Here is a 21,203-nt window from a genome sequence, read left to right on the forward strand (position 1 = left end):
GTATAACCTATTGTTCCTAGGCTACAAGCCTGTATAGCATGTTACTGTACCAAGCAACCTGAGAATAAATCAAGCACAAAAGGAAATGATGTAATCAAGAGATGCTCCTGCTCATGTAACATTGTATACTGTTTTACAGCAAAGTTTTTTATAAGTAGAAAGAGTGTACTCTAAAATAGCAATAAGTATATATAGTGTCATAAAAATATAAACCAGTAAAATATAGTCATTTATTATCATTATCAAATACTATGTACCATACATAATTGTATGTGCTATACTTTTATATGACTCAGAGCAATAGGTTTGATCACATGAACATCAATCACTACAAACACATGAGTAATGCATTACACTACATGTTACAATGGCTTCAGCATCACTAGGTGATAGTTTTCAGCTCCATTATAATCTTATGGGACCTCCGAAATGTTATTAAGCAGCACATGACTGTACAAATGTGAGACTAGACTTAAAATATTGTAAAATTGTTAAATTTGCTGGATGTGATAACTGTAGTATAGTTACATAAGCTATTATCTTTATTCTTAAGAAAAACACACTGAAGTATTTAGGGGTAAATGTTATGATGTATACACAAGTGGCTCAGAAAAATGTGTAACTGGGGGTGTGTATGTAGAAAGAAAGAATGCAAAACAGCACATAAATACAAATGTTAAAGCAAATGGAACATTTTAATAACAGATGAATCATGGTAAAGGTTAGGTGGGTGCTCTGTGCACTATTCTTATTCTTCCACCTTTTCTGTAAGTTTTAAATTATTTCCAAAGAAATGTTTTTTAAAATCCATGTATAGGCCCTGGCCGGTTGGCTCAGTGGTAGAGCGTCGGCCTGGCGTGCAGAAGTCCCGGTTCGATTCCCGGCCAGGGCACACAGGAGAAGCGCCCATCTGCTTCTCCACCCCTCCCCCTCTCCTTCCTCTCTGTCTGTCTCTCTCTTCCCCTCCCACAGCCGAGGCTCCATTGGAGCAAAGATGGCCCGGGCGCTGGGGATGGCTCCTTGGCCTCTGCCCCAGGCGCTAGAGTGGCTCTGGTCGCAACAGAGCGACGCCCCAGAGGGGCAGAGCATTGCCCCCTGGTGGGCAGAGCGTCGCCCCCTGGTGGGCGTGCTGGGTGGATCCCGGTCGGGCGCATGCGGGAGTCTGTCTGACTGTCTCTCCCCGTTTCCAGCTTCAGAAAAATACAAAAAAAAAAAAAAAAAAATCCATGTATACATGATCTAGTTTAATTATTATATAGCATCATAAATATAGTTAAAATTTCCTGTATGTGCCTACTCTTCCCAAAGATAAACACATCCCACACAGTTCAAACCAATGTTGTTCAAGAGCCAGTGACATTCTTTTATGTTGATTTTTTCCTGTTGGTTTTAGTAGGGAGTTAAAAATCATATTTTGGACACTTATTTTTTTACATTTATATACTTTCTATGTATTAATAGGTAATTACTCTGTCTGAAACTTGTCTTCATTTTTTAATGTCATTCTAACAAATTTTGTATTTAAAATAATTTATCAATCCTTTCATTTCTGATTTGTATGTTTTACACTTCCCTATCTAAATTTTTAAAGACATTTTCTAACATCTTTTAATGAAAGTTTTAACATCTTTTAATGGGGACTATTCAGAGAGGCTCAGTTCAGTGAAACATTCTTGAGTGCGTACTATATAGCAGGAGTTGTGCTTGGCAGGAGGGGTATATTCATGCATAAGGCCCAGTGATATCTCTGAGGAACTCCATTTAATGAAGTAACATCAGGCAGAAAGAACATGAGCAAAAGTTGCAGAGATATCAAACTGAAAGAAGTGTTCTGAGAGCTAAATTAGTTCAATATTGATCACACCAGTGTGGGAGGTGGCAACAGGATCGGAAATATGGGAGTAGAACCACGAAGGCATTTCGGCATGGAGCTCAGACTTAACTTTGAAGGACCTTAATGATAACCATCATACCAGCTAATATGCCTTGATTATTTACTATGATACTGTGCTGAGAACTCCAGGCATTATCCCATTACGTTTTGTTTTTTTGTTTTTGTTTTTAGTGAGGGAGAGGAGAGACAGACAGAAAGACAGGAACATGGATCTGTTTCTATATGTGCCCTGACCAGGGATTGAACAGGCAACCTTTGCATATGGGGATAACCACTGACTGACCAAGCTATCTGACCAGGGCATAGGATAGGTTTTAATGTTATCCTCGTTTTACCAACTGAGTCTCAGACAGCTTGATGTATTACACAAGTTGAATCAAGGCTTCTCTTATTAAATCACTTCTGCAGAACAGAATGCATTTGAAAATCACTACCTCAAAGCATTAGAAAATATTGAAAGGTTTGAGGCATGAAAGTGGCATAATCAGATTTATATTTTATGTCCATCATGTTAGAAACTGCCTGGAGGGTGGATTTGAAATTAATAAGGTTTAGGGAAACCAGTTATGAAACTCTTACATTAGTCCAAATGAGAGATGATTAAAGGCCTGAACTGAACTATTAAGTTCAGATGAATCATATGGGATGAATTGGAAATGAGATAAAAATATAGCAATTAATAATGGGCCAAAAAGAAATTTACATGTGTCATGTTGGCTAAGGGAAGTATAAGAAGTATTTTACCTTGAGAAAATTAATGATGACTCCTGATTTAGTGTACCCATGTAATTAAGTAGCAAATATTTTTTAAAAGATAATTCAGTAATAAAAAAAAAAGAAACAATGTACTGATTTAACTTCAATTTGATAAGTATGCATGCTATGTTTTCTAGAGTTGTCACTAAAACATAAATAAATAAAGGAACAGAGCTTGTAAATTCCACACTGGTAGAGAAGAGAAAGGAAGACCCAGGATAAATAGAAATCATAAAGAAAGAGAAAACAGAGGTAGAACAAATAAAAGTATTAAATATACTATAAATGTATATGCAGAAATAGTTATAAGTGTAGTTTGAGTAAACAGTCTAGTTAAGAGACAAAGTTTCTCCGACTGGACTTTTTAAAAATGTCAACTATATGCTATTTACAAGAAGTAGAAAAAGGTTGAAAGAAAGATATGGAAAAAGGGCTGAAACCCCATCTTGAACACAACCAGGCCTGCTTTCCTCTGTATTTATTATCAGCACAGGCCCATCCTTAGAGCCAACTGTATTTTCAAAGCATATAAGCATTTATCAGACCTGGAAAAGATTCTAAGATATGACAAGAATGTATCTCAATGTGCACCTTTGGTAAAATCCTTTTCTGAGGATCTAGTATGAGTGTGTGTGTGTATGTGCATGTGTTTATTGAGATGTAACTCACATACCCATTTAAGTGTAAAATACAGTGGCTTTTAGTTTATTCATAGACTTGTACACCTATTGCCATAATCAATTTTAAAATATCTTGATTATCCCCCCCCAAAAGAAACTTTAAAATCCTTACCTATCACTCACTTATTTCTCCGTTTTTCCTACTTAAGCCCTAAGCAATCAATAATTTATTTTCTATCTGTACATATTTTCCAATTTTGGACATTTCACATAAATTAAATCATATAATATGTGAAAAAATATATGGAAAAAGATATACCAGGAAAATTTCAACAGCAAAGCTGTCATGGTTATATTAACATCAGACAAATGGACTTTAAAGAGGAAAAAAGTTATTAGAGTAATGGCAGCGCCTAAAATAGGAATTTAAGTACAGAACTTGGAGATTTAGTTGGAAAGAATGTAACAATATGTTTTCAAGCAACTAATATGTTCAATTCCTGTTAAACTGATTTGAAGAATAAAGACAAAACTGAAGATTTGGGAAAACAAATACCCATAGGTTATATGGAATTTAGAGTTTAACCCAATATTTTTCTTCAGAAATTTCAAAAATACTGGCTTTGTCATTCCATGTCATTCTAAGTCTGTGTTTGTTGGCAATATATATACAATGAAAGACATTTGGTAAGCATTTGCTCTTGTGTGTTTTTCAGGAATTCAGAATGTCCTCAGCCTCTTTTGTGCGGTTCTCACAGAAAATAAGGTTCTTTTCCATTCCGCAAGTTTCCAGAGACTGAGTGATGCTTGTAGAGCCCTGGAATCTTTAATGTTTCCTCTTAAATATAGGTGAGATTTTTCTGCTTGTACTTTTATTTATTCTCCAATTATACATTATTAGTGATCAGTTGAAATGTCATGGCACAATAGTTTGAACCACAAGGTCATATTTTACTAAGTCATGAATTTGATAGGAATCTAGCCTTAGAATTTGAAACTTTTCCAAGCCATTCATTACTGAGTGTTGATTAATTTAGTGAAAAATTAATTAATTTGAATAGTGTTGTCAGTAGCATTTAATTCTCTTTGAATATGGTTAGTGATAAAATTAAGTTAGTGCTGTGATTTTTTAATATTAAAGAATTATTAATTTTAGGGGTTATATCGATATGGTTCTATTAAAAAAAAGAGCCCTTTTTTAGATACCTACTAAAGTATTTGTATATAAATGATATGCCGTCTGGATTTTGCTTCAAATAATACAGTAGGAAAGAGAACAAAAGTGGGTAAAACTATATAGGTGATTATGCATTGATAATTGGCAAGTCTGGGCCCTGGCCAGTTGCTCAGTGGAGAGAGCGTTGGCTCAGTGTATGGATGTTCTGGGTTCAATCCCTGGTCAGGGCACACAGGAGAGGTGACCATCTGCTTCTCCCTCTGTATCTCTTCCTTCTCGCCCTCTCCCCTCCCACAGCCAGTAATTTGATTGGTTCAAGTGTGGCCCCGGAGTCAGTGTTACTGCCTGATGTCATATTTGTATGTAAGGAAAAATGCGTTCAAGCAAGATTAAAAAACCCAAAGAGGCTGCTTGCCTAGGAGGATAAGGCATAAGGAAGCTGCCCTGGATTTCGTTTATTTTATATCTTATTATATCTGATCATGTATTTCGCATGAAACACTAAAAAAAATCTGTCCTTTTGAAAAGTAAATATTAATAACCATGAAAATGTTATTGATAATTTCTAAACATAGGTAATATAAAAAATTTATAGTACAAAGATGAAAAAAATATGCTTATATTATGGAAAAACAAATATGCCTCACATGTATTTTTTTCACTTCCAGTTATCCTTATATTCCCATTCTCCCGGCTCAACTACTAGAAGTTCTAAGTTCCCCAACACCTTTCATTATTGGGGTACATTCTGTCTTTAAAACTGATATCCATGAACTTGTAAGTATTCATCTTTAAATTGCCAGTTATTTAGGCCAGAGGCTTATATTACTTTGTTTTATAACATTTCAACTAATTACTATTTTTAGCTCTGTTTTTATATTCCTTATAAAAAATTGGCAAGAAGTAAAGCATCATTAAAAATTTTTAAATATATTCTTATAGCAAATGAGAGATTTATAAAACAAATCATTAATATTTTTAAATGCCCCTTCTTTTGGCATATTAAGTTTATCTTTCTGTACTCTTCATCCTATTTATGGGAAAGGAAGATAAAAGAATCTATTATGTAGTATTCCATTTATACTTTTGTTACAACTACTTTAATTTTTTCATATTTTGAAATGAGGCCTGTGTTAATTGTGAATGGCTTATAACTAAAAAGCAAAAATCATTTGACAAAGAGTGAAGGGTTTTACTGTATGGAAATTTAATATAAGCCCCAACAAATTATTCTATTTCTCATGCCATGTGAATAGAAATACCAAAGAAGAAAATAATACTCAGCATTCACGTCAATTCTGGAATAACATGTTTACTCCTCTGGACTGCATGCACTTTAAGAGGGACTCTAACAAAATAACATGCCTCAGAGAACATCCAGGATTCTCAAGAGTTTAGAAACTATATCTTATGAGGCCCTAGGGAAATTTTCTCAGTTAATAAACTGATGCTATTTGATAACTAAAGACAAATATTTAAGTGGCTATAGGAAATATAATAATAATAATTATTATTATTATTTTGTAGCTCTAAAAGGCTGAAATAGAATAAGTGGGTATAGTGAATATGGAAACAAATTTTTGCTCAATGTGAGTTCTGAACCATTAGAGCTGTTCAATGACGATGAATAGGTTTCCTTATGTGAGAAGTGTATTCTCAGCCACTCTAAACTGAGTGCAGGAAACAGATTGCATGACACTTCAGTGAGTTTAAGAATACTTATTTTGCCCTAGTCAGGTAGCTCAATTGGTTACAATGTCATCCCAATAAGCCAAGGTTATGGGTTTGATCCCCATTCAGGGCACATAAAAAATCAAACAATGAATAAATAAATAAGTAAACAAATCGATGTTTCTCTTTCTTCCCTTTCCTCGCTCTCTTAAAAAAAATAAAATGCTTTCCTGAAAAGTTGGACTATATGACACCTGTGATACATAGATCTTTAAGATTTTGTATTTCTACTTTTGTTTTAGTTTTAAGTGCCAGCGAAGAGGTAAGCCTGTTGGTACTTATACGGAATTATAACTGTAATCAAATAGGTGTCATTTTTAACTGACAAAAGATGATTCAACATTGTAATTATAAACAAGATGCTCATTCATTAATTAATCATCTATCTTACTTTTATATGTTGATATCTAGTCCTTTTTAACTTTGATAACACTGCATAAAAATATGTGTAAATCAACATATATTCAGATATGTGTAAATCAATACATATATTCAGATGAACTTAGTATAATTAGAAGCATACCCATCTGGTTTGTAGGTAATCTTTTTTTCCATTAAATTGTTTTCTCTGGAGGTAGGACAAGCCAAGTATTGTCAAAAGTACATTTCTTCATTTTTTGGTAAATAAATTAGAATACATTTTAATCCTGTTACCAATGTAATAACTTCAGCAATCTTAGCTAGTTTCTCTTAATTTTTTTTTTGCATTTTTATGTAAGTTATTTGTAAGTAAGCTGTTATAAAGTGCTAAAAATCAGTTTCTTTCTAGAACACCTTAACAGTACTGTTTGGCATATACCAATTGCTTTGCTTGTTAACTCATGTAGTGATTACTGTTATTAGATCATTGGCTACACTATTATAATAAAGCATTCAAAATGCAGTGGCCCAAACAAATGGAATTTTATTTAACACTCATGCGGCAGGTATTCCATTATGCCAGCCCTGTTTCCTCCATGAACCCATTGAAAGTCTAAGTTTCTTTCCTTCTTGTTTCTCCACCACCATTCCCCCAAGCACTGTCCTCATCTGAGGGTTCAAGGTTGAGTTGCTGCCAGTTCATACTTTCAGCCATGGAAAGGGGAAAGAGAGCCTTACATCGCCTCTATTTTGAGTGCTTGGAAGTATACACATTACTTTTCATGTTCCACAGCAGAAACTTAGTCACCTGCCACACTTGATTTCAAAGGAAGCTGGGAAATATGGTAGTCCCTCCTTATCCATAGGAGATAACATTAAAAGACCCACAGTGAATGCCTGAACCACAGATAGTCCTGAACTTTACATATACTTAGTTGACTGAGGATAAACAAAACCAGGAGTGAGGGGGTTACTACTATAGACAGTAGCTGGGAGCCATGAACCTGGCTTTCTGTTACTGTGGACAATCAAGAGTCTCTTCCACACCTAGTTCTTCTCATTTTGAATTAGTGCTGGTCATATTAATTTGCTTAACAACAAATACATTTTATTAATTATATTAATTTTTGTATCTCCTTTAGTTAGATGTGATCATAGCAGATTTGGATGGAGGCACTATTAAAGTTCCTGAATGTATTCACCTCTCTACCCTCCCGGAACCACTTCTACATCAGACTCAAGCAGCTCTTTCTTTGGTATGCTGTTTTTTTAAACAGGAATTTTCTCTTGATTTAAATCTAGACCAAGATCATTAGAATTAAATATCATTAGCAGTGTAATTACTTTTTAAAAAGGTCTTAGCTTAACCAGGCATTGACGCAATAGATAGAATGTCAACCTGAGACGCAGAGGACCCATGTTCGAAATCCCAAGGTAGCCAGCTTGAGCATGGGCTCATCCGGCTTTAGCACTGCCTCACCAGCTGGAGCTCAGGGTCGCTGGCTTGAGCATGGGATCATAGATATGACCCCATGGTCACTAGCTTGAGCACAAAGGTTGCAGACTTGAAGCCCAAGGTCATTGGCTTGAGCCCAAGTTTGCTGGCTTGAGCCAAGGTCACTGGCTTGCATAAGGGGTCACTGGCTCAGCTGGAGGCCCCACACCCCAGTCAAGGCACATATGAGAAAGCAATCAATGAACAACTAAGATTCTGTAACAAAGAATTGATGCCTCACTTCTCTCTCTCTTCCTGACTGTCCATATCTGTCTCTTTTTCTCTGTCTCTCTCGCTAAAAAAAAAAAATTTATATATATATATATATACATATATATATATATATATATATAGTCTCGTAGTATTTAGAAGTCTTTACTAAACATTATCCAAAGAATATATATACTTTGAATCCTAACTGAACATTTGTTGTACAATTATTCTTTCACTCAGCATATTTACTTGGTATACATACTGAATATTGTCGTAGGTATTGATTGGAAACACCCGTGAAAACAAGGCTAGACTACTTTGAAATCACTGACTCTCCTGATAACCCCCATTAGAAGCTAGCACTTGTTTCTTCTCCTTCCACCTCCTATTGACATCTCATTTCTCGTTGATAAATGTGCTATTTGCAAAGCAGGGTGATGTTGTTTTGCCAATATTTTCAGGTCACTACAGGAAGGTGTAGCTTATAGATTAAATGTCTAGCATTCTAGGTAGCAAAGTTTTAAGAAATCTTATGTCCTGGATGTTTCTCATTGAAATGAATTTAAGTTTTTGTAGGTATTTTACCTTATTTGATTTGTAAATAGCACAGTATTGTATTTTACTGACAACATTTAAGTACCCATTTATCCGTCATCAGCAAATTGAAATTTAGAAATTCTTCATATTAAGCCATTACTAGTTCTAAGGCTTTATATATATATATACATATAATATTTTTATTTATTTTTTCTTTTTTTTTAAATTTTTTTATTTATTCATTTTAGAGAGGAGAGGGAGAGAGAGAGGAGAGACAGAGAGAGAGAGAGAGAGAGAGAGAGAGAGGAGAGACAGAGAGAGAGAGAGAGAGAGAAGAGACAGAGAGAGAGAAGGGGGGAGGAGCTGGAAGCATCAACTCCCATATGTGCCTTGACCAGGCAAGCCCAGGGTTTTAAACTGGCGACCTCAGCATTTCCAGGTCAACGCTTTATCCACTGCGCCACCACAGGTCAGGCCAACTAAGGCTTTTATATTCTTCTTGAATAATACTCTATGCTGAGTTAGTTAAAGTCCCCTAAAAAGTTCCCCCCCTAAAAAAGGAAATTAAGTAGGAACTCAGCAGTCTAGGCTTACCAGGATGGATTTCATGCTCAGAAATTTTCAAATTTTATCAGTCTTTATGTTGTTACAGTGATATTTGTAGGATGCGAACATTTAGAGAAAACTGATTTTTTTTTTCTAATGTAATTTATACTCTGGAATACAAGGTGTGATAGAGTGGAAAGAAGATTAGTATAGGACCCAGAAGACCTAAATTTCAGTCTGCATTCTGCTACTTAATACTATTGAGCCTGACCAGGCAGTGGCGCAGTGGATAAGGTATCGGACTGCAATGCAGACAACTTAGTTTTGAAACCTCAAGGTCGCTGTCTTGAGAGCGGGCTCATCTGTCTTGAGTACAGGCTCACCAGCTTGAATGTGGGGTTACTGGCTTGAGCGTGGGATCATAAACATGACCCTATGGTTGCTTGCTTGAGCCCAAAGGTTGCTGGCTTGAAGCCCAAGGTCACACTGACCTGAACCCAAGGTTGCTGGCTTGAGTAAGGGGTCACTTGCTCTTCTGTGTTCCCCCACCAAAGCACATTTGAGAAAGCAATCAATGAACAACTAAGGTGCTGCAACAAAGAACTGATGCTTCTCATCTCCCTTCCTCCCTGTCTATCCCTATTAGTCCCTCTCTCTGTCTCTCTGTCTCTCTGTCTCTGTCACAAAAAAATAAAATACTATTGAGCGAATGACACTCTGTCGGCCTGTTTCTGTAGGTTGTATCTGTAGGTTGACTGTTTTATACATAGGGTGACTGGATGACTCTATGACTGTTTCCTGAAGTGAAATGTGGAGATGATTTTGGGTGGTATGTGGCAACCATTTTTATTTTAATAATTATATATTTATTATTAATATTTATTAAAAATAGCATATAAAATCTGTGATTTTACAAATGATAATGTCTAATAAAATACTAGATTTAAAGAGGTGAGTTGATTTAAAGATAATTTAAAGAAAAGTATCAACTAAATTGCATTGGTGGTATATGGATATATCAAAAGTTGAAAGGGTATTTAAGTATTTAAATGATTGAAAAAAGCTTAATATTGGCCCAGGCCGGTTTTCTCAGTGGTACAGCGTCAGCCCAGTATGTGGAAGTCCCATGTTTAATTCTCAGTCAGGGCACACATCGGAAGCCACCATCTGCTTCTCCACCCCCCCCCCCCCCATGTCTCTCTCTCTCTCTAATCCTTCCGCAGCCATGGCTCAGATGATTTGAACAAAGTTTGTCCCAGGTGCTTAGGACATGGCCTTGGCCTCAGGCACTAAAATAGCTCAGTTGCTGGAGCAATGGAGCTGTGACCCACTTGGGCAGATCATCACCTAGTAGGGGCTTGCCAGATGGATCCTGGTCAGGGCGCATGCGGGAATCGATCTCTTCCTCCTCGCCTCTCACTTAGTAAGAAAAGAAAAAAGCTTAATATTTTCTTGAAATCTTAAATAAGTTTTTTAATCTTACAAATACTTAATGATATTTATAATTATTTGTGGATTAATTACTAAGATTAACAAAGATGAAAAGTTTAGTTCTTTAGTGGCTCTTGGTAGAAGTTCTGCTATACACTGGTAAACCTTATGCAATACCTGTGCCACTGAATTTAGTCAGTGAGTAAAATTCATTTTGGGGAAAACTGAGTATGCCAATTTTGGTATACTCAATGGTGGATTATGTGCTACAATATAGTACCATAAATAAGCATAAGAGCATTGTATAGTATCAAATAGAACCAAAGAGAAATCATATTTGATGGACCGTGTAAGAGCTTTGATGCACTAAACAATTGTAATCAAATGGCAACACGGTACTTGAACTATGTAATAAACATGAATGATTTTATAAACTTGAAGACATTATTATACTGTAGTAGTGATTGGGTGATTGGGTTATAAATATTGTCAATATTTTGGTGTCAGTTTGCGTCTTTTGGTCTATTAGTATACTTCCAAAACCTGAGTATTTGAAAATGTCTGCAGAAAACAAAAATTTGCTACATACTCTTTTTTCCTACCTGCTTTCCTTTAAAGCCTAACTCAAATGTTACCTTCTTTTGTTGCTTTGCTTAAGTTGAATTAATGATACTTTATATTTCACATATACTCTTTATGTGTTTATAGTACTTGTGGCATTTTATTGTACTTACACTCATATGGACTGTGAAGTTCATAAGCTTTACCCCTTTCTCCTCAGTATTTCAGTTAGTTAATTAATTTTAATTACACAAAGAAACATGAAAGTAAATGCTTGTTTAAAATTTTCTACCATATAGACAAATAGCTCTGCCCTAGACCATTCTCTTTCAAGAGGTAACTACTATTTTATAGATTAATGTATATTCTTTCAGAACTTCATATTTTTATATGTATATCATTGCTTGTACATATATAGATTTAAGGTTTATTTTGGTTTATTTTAAAATAAATGAGACCATGCTATATATATTGTCTAGAACATGGTTTTTCATTAAATATTTTATCTTGGAATTTTTTTCACAGTAGTATATACAGAGCTTTCTCAGCTAATTGCATTATATAGTCCATGGAGAAAATACATTGTAATTCATATATTGACACTTTTTCATCCAGTGCTCCAAATAGATTAAATAATAAGTTTTATTGACATTAAGATCTTCTACATAACAAAATGTCTTTGTTGTAGATTCTACACCCAGATTTGGAAGTAGCAGATCATGCTTTTCCCCCTCCACGAACAGCTTTATCCCATTCAAAAATGCTGGTAAGAAGTTTAAGATTTAAATTTTATGCTTTTAAAGAGAACTGTAATTTTTCCCTGACCCAGTAACTCAGTTGGTTAGAGTATCATCCTGTTATGTCAGGGTTGCATGTTTGATCTCTGGTCAGAGCACATACAGGAATCAACCTACGAATGTAAAAAGAAGTAGAACAACAAATTGTTATTTCTCTCCCTGCCCCCTGCTCTGTCTCTTCCTTTTTCTCTCTCTAAAAATCAATTAAAAATTTTTTTAGAAAGAGGACTGCACTTTTATTTGTACAGTTGTTAAAGAAGCTGAATTAGATGGATAGCCTACTATAAATGAGAGTTAGGTGGACAGCCTAGTGAAATGTACACTGAATTAGAAATGAAAAGAAGTACACTGACTTACCTTGTGAGCTGCTCAAGGAGCAGCCACCGGGCAGCACACTGGCCCAGTCGGGAGAAAGGCTAAGACTGTTGTCCTGAGGAGGCATGAGGAAGTAGGGGGCAAACAATCAGAACCTGGTTGCAGCCTGGAAAATTGTGCTAAGCGGTAAGTCAAAAGGGTCAGGCAAGGATTAAAAAATAAGCGGGAGGGAGGAGCTTACAAAAAAATGGAAACATATTGTTGATAAAGGGAGAGAATCAAGTTTGAGAGATGAGTAGATGAACATAGTTCTCTAATTAGAAGCCATAAAAGGGTGAGTGTGTAACAGAGATCCCTTTTTTATTTTGCTCAGTGCATTTCTTAGAGGTAAGCTCTGTGGCCAATAAGGAGCTTCATCGAACTGGACACCTTTGGCAAGTTCCTTAAGCATTCTTGACTATTTCCTCATTAATTAACTAAGGCATTGATGAAATAAATTTGTAAATTTTGTTACAGTTCTAAAACAATGATTTTATTAAAACCCAAATTATTAAAGCAGAGTTTAAGTCAGAACTTGTAAGAATAGAGTTTTCTAAGTTGGATAGATTTAGAAGAATTTTATAAGCTTTAAAAATAGACTTTTGAGTTATTTTCCTTTATATTTGTGATACTCTTTTGATGGCTATGAAAGTCACATGACTTGGAAAACATGCCCTTCTTTAACACGATGGAAGGGGAGACTCAGTGACTTATTTTTTTCTGATAGGAAAATTGAATGTACTAAAAGCAAGTTTTGTTCAGTTCAATTTTAAAAAGAAGTATTTAGCAGCCTATGCTGTCCAGCAATGGAGCAGACCAGATGCCCACCACTCAGGGCTGCCACAAATGAGACTTATGTGTAGGAAGCACAGACAGACAGATTTATTAAATAATCCCTCAAATTCTTTACAACTTTTTGACTTTATTTTCTAAGAAATTCAATTACCTAACATGTTTCTGCTTATATTTTCAGGATAAAGAAGTACGTGCAGTTTTTCTTAGATTATTTGCACAACTTTTCCAAGGATATAGATCATGCCTACAACTTATAAGAATTCATGCAGAACCAGTAATACATTTTCACAAGGTAAAATACAGAAGAGTATTGAATCTGTCCAAAATGTAGACTAATTAAATAAAGCAACTTCATTGTCTTTTTCTGGCCACATATTTTTTACCTTAATATATCAAATGAGGTTATTTAAAATCTCTGCTTTGTGTGGTTAGATAATTTTTAATAATACTATGAAACTGACATATTTTCCTTCAGAGTATGTTAACTTTACATTGGTTTTTCTTTTAAAATTGAGTGTTAATTTCTGATTTTTCCTTCTGCTTTGCATACAGATTATTTTTTCTTTCCAATACATTTAGTATTTCAGGTATCAAAAACCTTTCTGGGAGAAATATATTTTATAGTAACACATTTATGCATGAAGACATTTATTCAAGCTTTATGTTTCTGTTATATTTTATTTTGACCATTCATTCATTACCGAGTAATAAATTATTCATTTCACATTTTCTTTCTTTACAGACAGCTTTCTTGGGGCAGCGTGGTTTGGTTGAGAATGATTTCCTCACTAAAGTTCTCAATGGAATGGCATTTGCAGGTTTTGTTTCAGAAAGAGGTCCTCCCTATAGATCCTCTGATCTCTTTGATGAGGTATAGTTTTTATCAAATGAATACTTTATTTACAGACAAAATTAGGCTAGTAGTTAAAAGTAGAGAAGTATTTTAAACTTTTAATAAAAATCATAACTATATTATAAATTAAATATCAAATGTTATTTACTATTATGCTTATCAGATATTGGTATTTAAAATGTGGGTTAGAAAAATTAGGAAAAATATAATTATAGGGTATCTCAGACATACATAAAATCTTGGATGATTTAACTTTAAATAGTTGGCTAAAAAATAGTTGATTAAAACCTTTTTTGAAAAAATTGATAGTGATTATATAAATAGAACATTTATTTTTGAGGCAGTAAATCAATTCTTTTATTGGCTTCATAGAGAAATGATGTAAGTGTAATGTATAGATACATGATTTCAAACAGTTATATATTGTCTATCAGTGTCCTAGAACCATAGTTTAACCTAGTAGCATTCTTACTAAATTCATAATAGCTCTCTTGGGCAATATTAAATGTATAATATATATTAAATGTTAAATCTCTATTTTCAAGAAATTAGCCGTATAAAGGGAAAGTTAGGATAATTATGACTTAAAGTAAGAATGCTATTTTGTGTTCATTGTGATTTCTCTTATTTTAATGCATCTTTCCATTTATCATTTAACTATTTTTGTAGCAGCCCATTGGGTGGATATACAAGAAATGTTATTCCTATTTTAGTTTCTGGAAGAGCACTGTATTGGAACCAATAAATGTAAAAGTTCCTTGGAATCTATAAAAAAATAATGATCATATTTTGGTGCTGCTTGTTTTATTTTATATCAAGAATATAGGAATCACGGTCTTTTTTTAAATTTTTATATTTTATTTAGAAAATTTAACACAGTGACATTGAGCAATAAGAGTACATAGGTTTCAGGTAAACATTTCTTTAGCATTTGAGCTGTTGATTATGTTGTGTACCAGTCACCTAAGTCAAATCATTTTCTGTCACCTTATATTTGTCCCTTTTTATACCCTTCCCCACCCCCTTTCTCATCTCCCTCCCCCATATCCCCTTCTCCCTGGTAACCACTTCATTTTTATCCATGTCTATGAGTCTCAGTTTTATATCCCACCTATGTGTGAAATCATACAGTTCTTAGCTTTTCCTGGTTTACTTATTTCACACAGTATAATGTTCTCAAGGTCCATCCATGTTGTTGTAAATATCACTATGTCATCATTTGTTATGGCTGAGTAGTATTCCATTGTATATGTGTACCACATCTTCTTTATCCAGTTTTGTATCTAGGGATACTTTGGCGGTTTCCATGTCTTGGCCACTGTGAATAATGCTGTGATAAACATGGGGGTGCATATGTCTTTATGTACCATTGTTTTGAGTTGATACCCAGAAGAGGGATTGCTGGGTCATATGGTAATTCTATTTTTAATTTTTGAGAAACCACCATTTGCATTCCCACCTGCAGTGAATGAGGGTTCCTTTTTCTCCACAGCCTCTCCAACACTTGCTATTACCTGTCCAATTGGTAATAGCCAATCTAACAGGTATGAGGTGGTATCTCATTGTAATTTCGACTCACACTTCTCAAATAGCTAGTGAAGATGAGCATCTTTTCATATATCTGTTGGCCATTTGTATGTCCTCTTGGGAGAAATGTCTGTTCAGATCCTCTCCCTATTTTTTAATTGAATTGCTCTCTTGTTTGTTGCTGAGCTTTGTGAGTTCTTTATATATTTTGGATATTAACCCCTTATCAGAGTTGTTTGCAAATGTCATCCCCATTTAGTTGGCTGCCTATTTGTTTTGTAGTCAGTTTCTTTTGCTGTGCAAAAGCTTTTTAGTTTGATGTAGTCCCATTCATTTATTTTTACCTTTACTTCCCTTTCCTTTGGGGTCAGATTCATAAATTGTTCTCAGTGGCCAAGGTCCACGAGTTTAGTACCTATGTTTTTCTTCTATGTAATTTGTTGTTTCAGATATTCTATTTAGGTCTTTGATCCATTTTGAATTAATTTTTGTACAAGGAGACAAACTGTAGTCAAGTTTCATTCTTTTGCATGTGGCTTTCTAATTTTCCTAAGCTCACATAGCTAGTAAGTGGTAGAGGTGGGCCTCTAGAGTCTATGCTCTTCATTGATTAATTGATTGATTGATTGATTGATTGATTGAATGAATTTATTGGGTTGACATTGGTTAACAAAACCCATACAGGTTTCAAGTGTTAAACTCAACAAAACATTATCTGCACACTGTGTTGTGCACTCACCACCCAAAGTCAAGTCTCTTTCCACCCCCATTTATCCCCCTTTGCCCTCTCCCACCTCCCGCCAACCCCTTTCCCTCTGACTGTCACCCTACTGTTGTCTGTGTCAGTGTGTTATATATATATGTTTTTTCATATAAGTTAACTTTTATTAACAAACTCTTCTATTTTGAAACATTTCTATTTTTTAAGGTAAACATCTCATTTAATCCTTACAATTTTAGAGAGAAAGAGACTGAAGTTCAGGAGTTTTAGTGACCTGTTCCAGATATGTCAACAGACCCACAACTAGCATCTGTGTGACCTGACTTGAAGATCTAGTTCATGTTTTATGAGTTAGGGAAATGTTTGGAGACTTTCTGACCATCCCAAATTCTGTGAGTGAGAGAAACCTGAGAGAGGCCAGAATGAAAGGGTCTGAGTTCCAGAAATACTTTTCCCAAGAAGAAATAGGGCTCCAAATCATTAGAGAGAGGCCATTAGACTACCCAACGACTGGATAGACTCTGTAACTTGAGAAGAGATGTGAAGCCCAGTAAAAATCTAACAAAATTTTTTAGTAATAGTATATATTTTGGATGCTTTTTGGTTTGCTAATTGTATGAAATTATTATCACAGTTTTCTAATTCAGCATATTTTGTAGTTGATGTTTTGCCATTTGATTTTTTTCAAGTTGGTAGCTTTTGAAGTAGAGCGAATTAAAGTTGAAGAAAATAACCCATCAAAGATGATAAAGCATGTCAGAGAACTTGCCGAGCAACTATTCAAAAATGTAAGTAAGTATATTTATTTAGAGCCTCTTTGATTTTAAAAGCACCAATAAAGCATTTGTTTGAAAAACTGAAAAGCTTCATCTTTCTAGTGATAATCTTTCTGTTCTGATTTCAGACCTTTGGGACTATAAATTTTAAGATACTATATAGTTGGTACTATGCATCAAAATAGACCTTATTTTTAAAAATAATTATATGTCAATTATTATGTTATAAAAACTTCTAAGTCAAAATTTTCCAGTTTATTATTTGCTCTCGTTGTGCTTTACATTTAGGTTTCTGTCTTCTCTAGAGTATAGGGCATTTTAAGACATAAAGATGATACCCATTGGAGACCAGAACTACCTGAGACATAACTGACCGATGTACTCTGCTTTAATTTAATACAGGGAGGGTCACCTGGATTAGGAAATCATTTGAGTTGAATTGTTTTGAACACACAGGGAGTAAAAAGTTGAAAGAAAGCAAACTGCCCAGTGACCAACTACAAAACTCAAGGGTGAAAATATTCCCCATATAAAAGATTGATATTTCACACTGGTAAGGTGTGAAATAATAATTTGGATACCATGAAAGAAGAGAACCTAACCTGACAGGGAGAATTTGTGCATGTGGAAAGCTCCTTGTAAAGCCATTTCAGAGCTGACTCCTTTTACTAAGAAAAGAGAAATGGGAAGTATGGTCTTCCAGGGGAAAGTTGAGGGAAGATGTCTTTATCTCGGGATATCACTAAGAAGTATTTGGGGCCCATATCATGGTTAGTTTAACTTAATTATTTGCATAAGTGCACCTTTCTGGACTTTGGGTCATTAGTCACATCCATTCAAAATCTGAGAACCATCCTAGCCAATCAGTTCAGTTGATTGGAGTGTTGTCCTGAAACATCAAGGGTTTTGGGTTTGATCCCTGGTCAGGGCACATATGGAAAACAACCAGTGAGTGCATGACTAAGTGGAAAAACAATTGAATGCGTGTCTGTCTCTCTAAAGTCAATCAATAAATTTTTAAAAATCTGAGAAGTAATTGGATAAAAGTGGGAATACTAATTGTGTTTCTTTATTCAATTGTTTATGAGTTTTATTTCTGAAGTTACTTTAAAATGTATCCTTGGACTGATACTCTGAACTCCATATATAACTGTCCAATACTATAATAAATCTATTTCTTGATTAGTGTCTAGAACTTCAGAAAAATTCTATCAGAAGGAAAACTTGTGTTCTGTGCTGGTCTTTGCCGATGGCTGTGTAGAACTAATGTATAGCATGAACACATGAGAAATTTCTATTGGCCTATTTAATAATAAATATTGAGTTTAGAACAACGTGCCAGGCATGAATTAAGCACTTTACATGTATCATCTCTAATCCTCATGTCAATAAAGTAAGATAGCTCCCATTATCCCCATTTTACTAGAAATAATTGGCTCAGGATCATATGGCTGTTAAATAATCAAGTCCAGATTTTAAATTTAGGAATATTTTTCTATCCAATTCCTAAGCCTGTATTCTTTTACTCTGTTAGGCTGGTTCATTTTCAATTGGAAAAATAGCGATATTTCCAAAGGCTGATTTTATATTTTGTTCTTCATGAAGCCCTTTAATGTACTTTCTCATATGATCTTGGAAATTACCCTGTGAGACAGGTAGGGCAGGTGTTGACATGTGAGGAAATTGAAAATTGGAAAGCCTTTCTCCTTGCCCACTTAGAGTGATTTATTGATGGATTTCAAAAAATAACAGAACTTCAACTTGGAGTCAGTGTTTGACACTCTGGGACCGATTCCTTTAATACTGAATGTTTATTTCTTAGATCTTTACAAACCAGTTCCAGAACTGCAAAGTTTTATAGCGAGTAAGTGACCAGAGCTGGCATTCTGACACGTCTGTCTCTACTACATGACTGAGTCACAACGCATATTAGAGAGTATGCCAAACCATTTTGATGCAAAAATGAAGTAAATATTTTTCTTGCCATCCTAGACCTTAAATTTTATGATACATAGCTAACACTAAGCCAGCACAAAACTGACAACTGCAGTACAGTATTTATTATTATAATTATCTAGTAATTACATATTCTTCAAGGTAGATAGAAGGTACAAACCACCCCTGTCCTTTAACACTCCTACAGAGGTCATTATGAGGGATTGTGTTACTAGATAGTAGGTGGAAATTGCCCTTCAAATGAACTCTACATTTCTTGAGCCGTTATTGGACTTTCTCCCTCCCATAATTCAATTCTATTTCAATTAATTTTATTAATTCTCCTAATTTGGTGTGTATTTATTAGACACCCTGTATTGCCAGCATTTTCTAGGTGCACAATACCCCTAATATCCTTGGGAGGAAGATACATGATGAGCGAGATTTTGAGAATATCGCAATGGATTGTCATCAGGCTTTCTGAAATCTCTTCTAATTTTAAGATTTTGAAGTCTTTGATGTTCCAAACTTTCCTGAAGTAAACACAAAATTAAAAAGCAGAGCATGATGTGCTCGCTTCAGCAGCACATATATTAAAATTGGAACAATACAAAGATTAGCATGGCTCCTGCGCAAGGATGACAAGCAAATTCGTGAAGCGTTCCATATTTAAAAAAAAAAAAAAAAAAAAAAAAGGCAGAGCATGATGCCAAAGTTACTTTCTTTGGTCATGAAGGAAGTTGAGGGGAGGAAGGAAGGATGGTCTCAATGCAAGAAAAATAATCCAGATGGTTCTATTTTTAACTAGTCAGGTTTTTTTTAATCACATTTCTAAAATTCCCTTTAGTAAGCAAGAGCCAGTCATATAACTTGACTGTTTCCTTACTGGTGGGCTATAATTGAGACCTGGTGATTCCATTCAGATGTTTGTAAATACTGTATTGCACTGAGGTCTGATAATTGTATCTGGCCTCTCTCCTTTTCTTCCCTTTGAAATACCTCAAAACGAACCTTATTTTTTCAGTTTCTTTTTGCTAGTACTTCATAATTACTTTTTAGGGAGTAGGAATGAATTGTAGGAATATGAGTAGATATGAAGAGGGTGAATTGTTATTGGATTTAACTGCTATTTGGACTTTCTGTAGCTTCTTAATAATTAAGAAAAGTATTTGGTGACTGCTGGAGGAGGAATATAGGAAAGTGGAGTGAAGGAGAAGAAAAAGAAAAAATTCATTATCAACAAATTATGTAAGCTTTGGTAAGGTTTATATCATGAATATTATTGCCCATACATTTTTATAGCTTTTCTTTCCATGCCCAATCGATAATATAGGTTTGCCCACTTTGGCTTTTAGAATCTCTGATGTTTGCATGACAGCACATTTAGCTGCTGACCTGCTCTAGCCCTGTGATTCTTGATATACACTCACAAAGGACCACTAACTACACACAAAATGAGAATCTGAAGACAGGCCAGGCCAAGAACTTTAAACACCTCCATTTCAAGGCATCAAGAAATTAGTTGGACATGAGTTTTACTAATTGATTGATTGATTTCTGAAGTGAGAAGCAGGGAGGTAAAGAGACAGACTCCCTCACACGCCCGACCAGGATCCTCCTGGCATGCCCACTAGAGGGCGATGCTCTGCCCACCTGGGGTGTTGCTCGGTTGCAACCAGAGCCATTCTAGCACCTGAGGCAGAGGCCATGGAGCCATCCTCAGCACCTGGGCCAACTTGCTCCAATTGGAGCCTTGGCTGCAGGAGGGGAAGAGAGAGAGAGAAAGGAGAGAGGGAAGGACGGAGAAGCAGATGGGCGCTTCTCCTGTGTGCCCTGGCGAGGAATCAAATCCAGGACTTCCACATGCTGGGTTGATGCTCTACCACTAAGCCAAGTGGCCAGGGCCTGAGTTTTACTGTTTTACATAATGTAGTTTTTATAACTTGTTTTACATTGACAATGGTACATAAATATTATGTTGATGATGTAATTTTTTAAGTTTTCTTTAAAGTAAAGGATACCTGAGAGCACTTGGACTTTCTAATAAAATAAGATTTTTATTTGTGCTTTACCAGTATTTTATTGCCCATCATGGAAATAAATAGGTTTTAAAATCCTAACAGT

The 21,203-nt window shown here is 35.1% G+C and overlaps 1 protein-coding gene and 1 non-coding gene across 5 annotated transcripts in view; both read left to right on the forward strand.

Annotated features, from left to right (window-relative positions):
• The window catches only part of SBF2 (SET binding factor 2), a 502,739-nt gene that overhangs the window by 272,469 nt on the left and 209,067 nt on the right, over positions 1-21,203 (forward strand). For all 4 annotated transcript variants that reach the window (XM_066365963.1, XM_066365945.1, XM_066365952.1 and 1 more), the window contains exons 7-13: positions 3,987-4,119; positions 5,116-5,224; positions 7,681-7,794; positions 12,010-12,087; positions 13,446-13,559; positions 14,010-14,138; positions 17,058-17,156. In XM_066365963.1, coding sequence (XP_066222060.1) covers positions 3,987-4,119; positions 5,116-5,224; positions 7,681-7,794; positions 12,010-12,087; positions 13,446-13,559; positions 14,010-14,138; positions 17,058-17,156 — 776 coding nt within the window. The remainder of the gene's footprint in view (positions 1-3,986; positions 4,120-5,115; positions 5,225-7,680; positions 7,795-12,009; positions 12,088-13,445; positions 13,560-14,009; positions 14,139-17,057; positions 17,157-21,203) is intronic.
• Positions 19,649-19,752, forward strand: LOC136390245 (U6 spliceosomal RNA). The gene has a single exon (XR_010748674.1). It is a non-coding gene; the product is annotated as a U6 spliceosomal RNA (small nuclear RNA).

The sequence above is a fragment of the Saccopteryx leptura genome, chromosome 1 (assembly GCF_036850995.1).
Source record: "Saccopteryx leptura isolate mSacLep1 chromosome 1, mSacLep1_pri_phased_curated, whole genome shotgun sequence".
In the NCBI taxonomy this organism is placed as follows: domain Eukaryota; kingdom Metazoa; phylum Chordata; class Mammalia; order Chiroptera; family Emballonuridae; genus Saccopteryx; species Saccopteryx leptura.